General features: G+C 29.1%; 1 protein-coding gene across 1 annotated transcript; it reads left to right on the top strand.

Annotated features, from left to right (window-relative positions):
* Positions 1 to 8,841: 8,841 nt before the first annotated feature.
* Positions 8,842 to 10,973, top strand: LOC105788449 (zinc finger protein ZAT1). The gene has a single exon (XM_012615359.2). The coding sequence runs from the start codon at positions 9,423 to 9,425 to the stop codon at positions 10,701 to 10,703; it is 1,281 nt and encodes a 426-aa protein (XP_012470813.1). The 5' UTR covers positions 8,842 to 9,422; the 3' UTR covers positions 10,704 to 10,973.
* Positions 10,974 to 11,596: the final 623 nt, after the last annotated feature.

Raw genomic sequence — 11,596 nt, 5'->3', positions numbered from 1 at the left:
TCCCATTTGAAGATCTTATTGTTTAATATCATAAGAAGCTTTAATATTTAAGTTACTAGGTTTAACAATTTTTGAGTTTTGAACAAGGATGGGTTTTGAAATTTTAGAAAATAATATTTTTAAGTTTATGAGAAGAAATAAAAGATAAAAATTTGGATTTTATTTTAAAATAAAACCCCAAAACCGTCAACATGTCTCCGAGGTGGAAAAGCAGTGAAATGAGCTCCTTGTCTTCATCTTCTTCTTCGTTGCCAAAGAGAAACAAAATTTAAAGATTTTGTTTACGGTAAACATGTTGTTTCTTTAGTTTGATTGTATTTCAACAATAATAAAACCGTGATTTTATTGAAATGAATGTTTTTAAAATTGCACTGAATAGTGTATTCAACATGTAAGGTTAGTGACTCATTGCTTTAGAAAGTTCCATAAAATTGAAAATTTTATTGAAAATGGAAACATTTCTCCACCATTGAAAGAGAGCTCAATTTAATAAAAAACATCATGATTCACGAAAAATAGTTTCTTTGAGTGTAAGTTTTAACTTTAATAAAACTTGGTTTGATTTTGTTTTCTTAAGAGAAAAAGATAACAAAAGATAAAAAAATCAATAAAAATATTTTTACTGTAATTTTAAGATTTTTTATTTTTTTAAAAGTATCAAAATAATTTTTAGTTATAGTTCAAGAGCTAAATTAGTAACTAACTATTTAAATTAACGTGTCATGTCATCCTTTTAATGGTAGTTAATGGATTAGTGACCAAAATATAACAATTGATTATGTTAGTAACTATTATGTAACTTTTGAAAGTTGGTGATTGATTTGTAATTTTAAATAAAGTTTAGGGCAATTGGTGTAATTTACCCTAAAGTTTTGTATTTTATCCCAACTTTTTAGAGTTCATTTCAAGTGACTTGAAAGTGTGTACTCTTTTTTATTTTAATATTTCACATGGGTTAATTGATGAGTTATAAAGCGTAACAAATGATTTTTATTTTATTTTTAATTTTTAGAGTTAGGACTAAATTAATATATTTTGTAAGTATCGAGGGCCAAATGTATTGAATTTTTAGAATTAGAACTACAATGACAAATTTTGTAAATATTGAAGGCTAAATTTGTTGAAAATTTTAACATAATTTTAATATATTTTAAATAAATTTAATAATATTTTAAAGATTTTTAATTTTTAGAATTATTGTTAAGAATTTTTTAAAAATCAAAATGGTATTTTAGCTATAGTTTAGGGACCAAAATAGTAATTAAGCATTTAAATTAACGTTCCACGCTAAAAACTTTAATGAAGGGACTATTTTGCATGTTTCAAATGTATAATAGCTAATTTACCCATTTTTTCAGTAGAGGGACTGAATCTTAAAAGTTTAAAATATTAAAAACTATTATATCTATATTTAAACATTTAAGATAAAAACTCAAACTAACTGAGATTACTGTTTATTTTTTATTTGATTATAAAAATATGAATAATTTTGAAGAATGAAAAAGCTTTCCAATTTGGTTCCGGATGAAGCAATTTAAAAGTGTGGAATTGTAATTAGAATCAATAGTGGTTAGAGAGGTAAACAAGAATCATCAACTACATTAACTTGTTTCCTCCCAAAGTTTAAAATGGTAGCCCAATGTCATCAATGCTAAGTTTTTCCTTTGGGTAATCATGAAAAATCTCAAGTAGATGATATATCTTTTCTCTGTTTTGAGGAAAGTAAAATTTTATAATCCAAAAATTGGATCAAGTAACTATTACAGAAGCAGTTCGAGATCTTTTTATGTTTACGATGTTTTACTTAAAGAGTTAATCCACTATATCTCAACAAGTATAAGCTGTGATTTAAGTCTCATTCACTCATCAAGTAGTAACATCACACCTATACTCTAAACAAGATCACTATCCCTTTAAGACTTTGTCCTCGAAAGCTTAGATGTAAACTAAGCGACTCTCTTTAATTTACTTACAATATTACACTCACAATGACCGTTCTTATTTGAACAAATAAAGTGCATATATACATGAAATATGATTTGTTAGGTTACGACCACTTTTCTACCCACATAGAAAGGTCTAAAATTATTTTCAAAATGGCCGAGATCTCCTCAATATTCAACACATCATGATTAGATTTTTTAAACAAGAAAACTTGAGTTGCATTGAAAGACTTTGATTTGATGCTTGATTAATTTGATTCCAGTGTCTTAGTTTCACAAATGGTCATAATGTTGGATAAAATATGTGCTAGGAAGCAAATTTTATCCAATTTTCCATCTATGCCTACTAGCATTGTACCTAGAAGATAAAATTGACACTAACAAAAAGTTAATAGATTTTTGGCTCTGCATTTACTTGAGGAGGAAGTGTTTTTTTAAGAGGAGACTTCAATCAATTTCTTGAGAGCTTAAATGATGGAGTTTTCTTTCTTTTCTTTTTATATCTTTTATTGAGATATTGGGGACTATGTTCAATTAAGTAGGGAAGGGGTAATTTAGGAATTTTTGCATATTTTGCATGTTTGTATGTTTTTCTTTATTTTTAGATTTTTTTTTAAAAAAAATTTCTCAAAATTTTGTATGATTGCATGGGCATGTAGTTGAATTGGTGATTTTAATTCTTTTATATGTAACACCTTATACCCTACCCGATAGAGAGATTCATATATAAGATGTCACATTCGTTATCGAAACAGCTCAAATAAATAATTAGAGTAACAATCAAAATTACAATGCAAAAGCGTGGCAACTAAAGACATGTAATGCATGAAAATCAAACTTAAACATGCCCTTATAACAAGAACTAGGGTCAACTACAGTAAAAAAATGAGATCAAGTTACGAATCTTGAGTCAACACAATAAAAATGTAGGGCAATGTCTCAAGACATGCCTCTCCGAATTTCAATTTTTGCTTCCAAATTTAATGTCTCAAGACAATAGGACCATGTCTCGAGACCATAGGTTGCAAAATCACTAATTCAACTTCGATACTTTATATCTCGAGACTTGACACTCTGTATTTAAGATAAGCTAGTAATGTTTCAAGACTTCTACCCAAAAATACATGAAATGCTCAAAAATATTTGTATGGTCTTAGACATGCACAAGTACAAAAATGCAAAATAAAATACATTTTCAAGCATGCAATGGATCCCTTACATGCAACCAAACATGCGTCACATAACACCAAACCATTTCAAACGCAATTGGCACGTAGAAACAAGTCTAGAACTCTTATAAACATGGCATACAACATCACTTCATGATTTCACTAGTTAAGTAGGATGTAACAAGTGTTCCATCCATAAACCATAAAGAATCCATCATCAAAGTCCAATACAAGTTACTCAGAAGATCAATAAAGTTCCCAAACATATGCCAAAATATAACATCTAAAGGCATGAGAGTCTCCTTAGCATAGTGATTTTGTCGTATCTACTCATAATTTTTCGAACAAATTGATTTAATCAATATTATTAATATCTTCATATATTGTCCTTTGCAGTTTTACAAAATTATCTAACATTTAACTAATATATATCATGCATATTCAAAATTTTACTCTAATTTTGAGAAGTATATATATAATGGCTTGTAATAATATTTGGGGACAAATCTCAAAATCATACATGAATTTTGATTCGTGTAATATGAAACTTTGATTGTGGCTCAAATGTATATATAAAATTTAATTTTAATTCAATTGTACACATTTAAACAAATAACTACATCAATTTATTTTTATATTGGATAAATATAATTGTTTGTTTATGCAATATATAAATATAAAATGATGTTATATCAAGAATTGTGTTAATAGTTTGTGAGCTTTGGCTCAAATCAAAATTATACATTAAACCAAAGTTAATGTGTAATTTTAAGATTTATCCCATAATATTTTAAATTTTAGAACATAATTTACATTGTTGATTGATCTTTCTTCTCTATACAAATATCATTGATGTTGAGAGTGTAGACATGATTTAATTCACAAATAATTTTCTTTTAAGGGTGATATCGGTTTGGTACGTCGAGTTTTTTAGATTTTTTGAACTGTCCATCATAATTCGGTTTGGCTCCATTCTGTTCTCAATTTTTTATATTAATTTATTGTTTTTATTTTTTAGACTTATTTTGATAAAATGGGCTTTATTTTATGACTTTTGAATATTACTTGACAAAATTTCAAAGCTTTTTTTCCATAAATATTTCTAAAAGACAATTTTTCAAGAACTTTTAAATTACTTTTACTATTTTAAATATAAAACATTTATTTTTATATCAGAAAAATTAAAGTTAATTATATATTAAATAAAAATAAAATTCAATTTAATTTCGGTAATCTCAATTTTTGAACTTATATTCTATAAACCATTCAAATATCTCAGTTGGATACGATTTTGCTGATTTTTTTCAGCCGTTTTATACAAATTTCATAAGATGAAAGCATCAACAGTTTTTTTCACATTAAATATCCACTATTTAGAACTCCATAATTAATTCAAGTTGAATTAATCAATTTGGATTTTATTTAATTAATAAAAATATTTTTATTGTAAATTTAATTACAAATGTTAATATATATATATATATATTTAATTACAACAAATAACTATTCAAATATCTCTAATTCATTAAAATAAAATTTTGGTTTAATGATAAAATTAATATCTAAAAATTATAAAAAAATCTCTAATTCATTTCGATATCACGAGTAAAATAACATCAACACAATTAGAGAATTAAACAAAACGTAAATAAAACTATTTAAAAAAATATAAGATGAAAAGAAAAACTTTTAGGTACTGTTTGGAATCACCTAAAAATTGGATCTAGTATACTTGCTTGTAGTTACACAAATATAACATGTTTGAGTAATCATTGTAATTGACAGATCCCATTGAATTGGGTCCAATTGGAGTACTTCAATTACAGTTTCTAATTCTTTGGGGATGGTGAGAATTGGAGTAATCACGCAAGTAATTACACCTAAAATCCAATTTTTTTTAAAATTATTTTATATAAGTTATAGAAATTATATTATAAGTATTAACATGCATGAGTTGAGATGATTATGACCAAAATGTTCTTATATTATAAATCCTAAGAAATTATATTATAAAATAATTTGTGTATTTTATAAAGTTATAACAAAAATATATTATTTAAATCCTAAAAATTTCTAAAATTATGGTCAACAAATTTATATAAGAAATAATTTTACATGTTATAAAAGTGTTATAATTTATTTATTTAAAAAAATTATGACTAATAAGTATGAACATAATTTATTTACGTGTTTATGCTATATATTATAAAAATAATATATTTATTCATAAAATATTATATTTTTTGTCATAACTTATTTATAAAAATAACTTTCTAGAGTTATAGCAAAAAAAAAATATTTATAAGCAGTGTTACGAGAGTTTTGAAAAATTTTAGAACTTTTCTTTTTATAAAGGTTAAATATAATAAATATTATATTATTTTTACTTAATTTACGTATTATAAAAGAGATATAACCTAGCATAAGTCTTTTTCCAAATTAAGTTTATATAAGTTTTTATAATTAAAGTTTTTGGATTGTGGACTCAAATATTGTAAGGTCAACGCTGATTATGTAAATAGAAAATATTTTCTTACACCGTATCGTGGGGTATGATACCATTTAAGAGAATGATGCTAGACACAAGTACAATAGACAACTTGCGAACTCTTTAATTTGAAATATTCAAGGCTTCGAAATGTGGTTGAGAAGACATTTATTATTCTAAAAAAATTTCTTATATTAACAATAACACCTTAGTATAACATGAAAAAAAAACCCAAGTTAGATTGTACTAGCATGTTTCATATTTTATAATTTCAATTATAGGTGGAATCGAGATGATTCATATTTCAAAGAGTACATGGAAGAAAGAGATCATGATAGTCTTAAAGATGCAGATTTAGATGATCTTGAACTTGGTCTAGGACCAACAGATGATGATAAGGAGCATATGTTGAATATTAAAGAGAGAATAACCCAACAAATATGAACTAGAACAGTTAGATAAAATTGCATATGATGTTTATTTTTCTTGTTATTTTTAGTAATCATATTATCAACTATTTTTTAGATTAACACAATACATATGATTATTTGATTTTAATTTTGTTACGTATTTTGAAATTATTTTATCATACTAATAAATTTTTGTAGTAGTTAATAGTTTAAAATGTAAATTATGTAATTATGTAATTACATTTTGTACTATCAAATATGACATAAGGAATTACGATATAATTACACTCATCACACAAACACGTCTAGGAAATTGCAATTTCTTGCAATTACAAGAGAGTGTAATTACTAGTAATTAAATTTTCATTTAATTACTATGTGCTATCTAAACCATTATTCTTTTTATTTATTTATTTATAGAAAAACACTAGTTGCTCAATTTTTTCAAACTAAATCTTTGCTTTGGCAGTGGCGGCACCGACTTTGAGGTTGGTCGCGGCTTTTTCAAAATTATTTTTTGTTGTTTTTATTTTATTTTTAATTTCAATCCACATTATTATTGTTTTGTCCACAGTTTTGTGGTTTTATTTTGTCTATATTTTTCATGATTTTTGTTTTGTCTTCTTTATTTTCTTTGAAAGCAGATGTGATTTTATATTTAATTTTTAGTTTCTAGTCATATTTTGGCGTATATATATGAGATTTTCCATTGTAAGGATGCCGCTAGATCTATTAGAAATCGTTCTCGAATGGCCTTATTATAATGGATTATAGTGATAGTGATAAATCCAAGATGATCAAGTTGATGTATTTTTAGTTTGTTTTTGAATTATTCTAGTGGTGCAATTACTATTAGTTTATCTTTCGTTTTTTTAAATTATTTTACAAACATTACATTTATACATTAATTTGTAGTAATTTATTTATAGTTTATATTATATGTCATGTTTTTGCATTCTTATTGTGGATGATTATGTGTATATATATATATATAAAAGATGAAGGGCGGATTTTTTTTTAACTTGAAATACTAATTAACAATCTATTAAGAAAATGACCTACTTTTTATTTTTATTTTAAACTCAAAATTTTCAATATGATATTTCTTCCAAACTTGCTAACATAAGATGCCCTTCTTTGTCTTTATGCTTGATGAATCTCTTCTACCTGTTTCAGACCATGCACGAGTCTTATGATCACATACACATGTATGTATGTATGTAAAAGGTAGTAGGGCAGAATTAAGAGAAGAGAGAGGAACTATATATATATATATCTTTAATAGTAAGTTGTCTACTTGTCAAATTGAGCATATCATATGACTTTAAATTGAAGGACCAAAGCTATATATTATATAGCAGCCCAACACTCTTCACTCTCAAGTCAAGTTTCAGTAACCAAATAGCCACTACCCATTTACCACACCCAGTCACCCACTGCATATATTTCAGGTGATGATGATGATGATTTACCACTTCAACCTTATTCATCTAGATTTTATATAGTAAATTATTATTCAACAAAAAAAAACTAATTTCAATTATACATGAAACACATGCCTGATTAATTCATATACATAAAAAAAAAAAAAGTAATTGGGTGAAACAACATAGTGCTTAAATGCTCAGTGGGCATCATAGGCATTCATGATGTGCAAGCACATGATACTATATAATATAATACAGTTTTTGCCTTGATCACTTAGTATTTGACACCTCTTCACCTATCAGTACACAAAAAAACAAAGAAGAAGAAAATTAACAGCTAAACATTGTAGTAAGATGCCGGCAAAGAGGGCACAAAAGAAGGGATTTTATGGGGATTATCAACTAATATATAAGACATTCACGTTGGTGTTTCAATGCAAAGATGAAAGCCGGCTGGCTGCCTTAGCTTATTAATTTTGATGAACAAAAGGCCGGCAGCCATTATCATCACTATTCGACAGTTCCTGACAATGTAATAGTGAAGATAACATGAGCTAACATCTCAATTCCCTTTTTTTAAATAAAAGAAAAATCGCACACAGCTTTTCTTCTAATATATGATTTATTGTAGGGAACTGTTTCATAAGAGTGGACAATACTGCTTAAATGCGATACTTTCGCATTCACTTTCTACAGGAAGATAAGATTTTTTTTTAAATAAAGAAAAAGATCGGCCTTGCAGTTTACAACTCTATAGGTTCAAGTTGTAGACTACATTTCAAGGAAATTACCTGATCAAGCCAAAATAATTTCCTTTCTTTCCAAACAAGCTGTCCAGTTTTCTTTCTTTTCTTTTTTCAGCTACATCTTTCCAAATTGAGGTTTAAAAAATAGGTGCAATCTGCAGGGTTGTAATTAACAGGAGATGAAAGTACAGTTCATTTGTAAGAATAGATCTTCTCAATCTCAAAAGTACAGCATTGCCCCCCAATCAAATCACTCCAATTGACATGGTCTCAACTCACCAAAATTACCATTCACCCCCCCTATTTGTAGTACCAAATAAGCATACCCTTTCCCTTGCTTACATCGAGTGAATAGCATATACATTTATTTATTTTTTTAAAAAAGAAGAAAGAATAAAAGAGTGGAAGCTTTCACTTAGAAGAGTGGGGACAGTGGGGAGCTGGCTATTCCTTAATAGCAAGACAAAGGAAAGAATAGTTAGGGAAGGGCAGTTAGTTTTATAGTAGCTCACTTCCTCCTACACCTTTGGGATGCTCAACCACTCAATAAATCACAGCCATTGGATATGGAACTAATTCATGTATTCATATAGTATTTTTTTTATAGGGGATGGCGTAGGATTCTCAGTTTGAGTGCATGTGCTGCTATCTTTCCTCTCTCTTTACTTTCTTTAACTTTTTTATTTTTATTTTTATTTTTTGAATCTTTGCTTCCATGCATGGATTTCTCCTCCAAATATAATCTAAGTTTTGTAGAGAAAGTGAAAGGAAAAAAAAAAACTGAAGAGAGAGAAGGGAACACTTACTCTCTCTATTTTTTTTTCTTTAAACTTTAGTTTTTGTATTTGGCTTTGTTCATCGCCATTATTAGCAACAAAGCTAAAAACAATAGCAAACAGAGTCCCCCACTTCTTCGAACTTTTTGATCCTTTTCTTCGTATTTCAAGTTCTCAAACTACCCCCAACAAGCCATATTTATTGTTATTTCAGTTAAGCTTCTTTGGTTCAGTTACCAGATCTGTTTCTAAAGTGTAGCCCCAAAAAAACCCCCTTAATTTTCTGATCTGAGTTGTTACTATTTTTGTCTTTACAGTGTTCTGTTTCATTGCCATTTGGCTTTTTTTCTATGTTTCATCAGATCAACTATTCCATCATCCTTTCCAATTCTTTGACCAGATTTTAAGTTCGGTCTGGTTTATTGATCTTTGAACTGCGAATTGTTGAGGTGTGTTTTTTTCAATGGAAGAAGAACAAGAATTCAAGCATGTATGCAAGTTCTGCAGCAAGAGTTTCCCTTGTGGTAGATCTTTGGGTGGTCATATGAGGTCTCATATGAACAACATCATCATCAACAACAACAATTCAATTGAAACAGATGAGAAGCTGTGTAAGAAAAAGCTTGTGACTCTCAACAATGTCGGCCATGATTCAAACACTGATGAAACTGGTGTTGATGGTGGATATATCCTGAGAGAGAACCCCAAGAAGACATGGAGACTGACAGATTTAAGTGAAGACAGTTCAGTTCATGACAAGGTCTGCAAAGAATGTGGCAAAGGTTTCCAATCATGGAAGGCATTGTTTGGTCACATGAAGTGTCATTCAGACAAAGAAAAAAGCCCCGTTAACAGCTTGGAAGAGCAAGATTCTTGGAGTCATGGTGAGCAAAAGCCGGTTGTTGATAGCCAATCCGACAATGAAACTGGTGTTCCCAGTAAAAAAAGGAGATCCAAAAGAAGAACAAGGTACATAGGAACTCCAAATTCTGTCATGTCTGAAATTGAGCAAGAACAACAAGAAGAGGTTGCTTTAAGTTTGATGATGCTTTCTAGAGATGTCAGACATTGGGTTGGTCTGAATTCAGACAATTCTATGTTTTCGGAAGCTAAAATTCAGATTAAGAATCCAAAGCTGAAGAACTTGGAATCTGCAGTAATGGAGTCTGAGAGAAAAAACAAGAACTTAGTGATTCAAACATATGATCAAGCATCTGATGTTGTTGAATCTGAATTCTGCAAAGATCCTCACAAAAGAAGCAAGTTCGAATGCACAACTTGTAAGAAGATTTTTCATTCATACCAAGCTCTTGGTGGCCATCGAGCTAGTCATAAAAGAACCAAAGGCTGCTCTGCTTCCGACAACAGTGAAACCAGCACTGAAACTGAAACCTCCCCGGAACCAAACCCGACATCCGCCACCGACACTGCTAACTTGGTTTCAGACAGCTATGGGGTTGTTAAGAAGAACAAAGGCCATGAATGTCCCATTTGTCTCAAGGTTTTCCCATCAGGCCAAGCTCTGGGTGGTCACAAAAGATCTCATTTAGTAGCTGAAGCGAAAGAAAACCGAAGCCAAACCATTGAAACCCAAAACCCAATCCCTGAAATTCGTGATTTCCTTGATCTTAACCTGCCAGCTCCTGTTGAAGAAGGGACAAGCAGTGTTCATATGGGGTTCGAACCATGGTGGGTCGGAACCACCCACAAACACGAACCATTACTGGGGTTGATTTCAAACTGAATCCGCCATTGTTGTTCCGGAATAAAAGCTTTCGAGGAATGTACACTGTACAGTAGAAAGAGAAAAAGAAATCTTCATATTATTTCATTCATTCTTTACGGATTCAAGGTAATGCTGCTTATTAGTTGTTTTGTTTGAAGTAGCCATTGATGTTCAATCTTACAAGTTGTTTTGTTTGGTCCGATTAACTTGTTGGTTCGAAATTTGTAGTTGATTGATCTGCTATGACAATGTACACTGCAATTGAATATTTCATGCTTCTTCTTGTCATATTTGGAATGTACCTTTTCAATGAAAAGCAATCATTTTTTCTTGGCATCAAAGGTGAAATGAGTGATGTGCTGAAGCTTCAATTTGTGTGCTAACTTAACCCGCAACATTATACAAAAATACCAGTAGATAATCGTCTTGTGTTTAGCATTATAACATAAAAAAGATTGATAGTGTACATGTGAGATGAAAGGTGGTTGTTTAGTCACCTACCATAAAGCATGACAACGCATCTCTCACATACTTGGTAGTCATTACACTATTGCTATTACTTTTATATTCTGTTTTTTTTACTCCAAATCTTGTTTTGCTTACACTAAACCCTTTTTCATCTAATCTTTTCCTTTTTTTTTTATTATTGGTAATTTTTTTATAATAATTCGGTTATTTTGTAAAAATCATCCCTAGCAACATAAAATATCAAACTTTCTTTTAAAAAATTGTTTTCCAATTTTGCTTTACGAGATGAGGATAGCTCGGGTTGAAAAAAACAAAAAAAACAAAAGAAAAAGAAAGAAAGAGGGAGGGGGAGATTGGACCACATCTTCAACTAGCTGAAGTAGGTCATTTGTTAGTTCTGCAAGAAAAAAAAAAAAAAAAAAGGCAGTACAGGGTCACAATTC

The sequence above is a fragment of the Gossypium raimondii genome, chromosome 2 (assembly GCF_025698545.1).
Source record: "Gossypium raimondii isolate GPD5lz chromosome 2, ASM2569854v1, whole genome shotgun sequence".
Lineage (NCBI taxonomy): Eukaryota > Viridiplantae > Streptophyta > Magnoliopsida > Malvales > Malvaceae > Gossypium > Gossypium raimondii.
The sequence above is the reverse complement of the archived record's forward strand: the minus strand, read 5'-3'. Positions and strand labels throughout refer to the sequence as shown.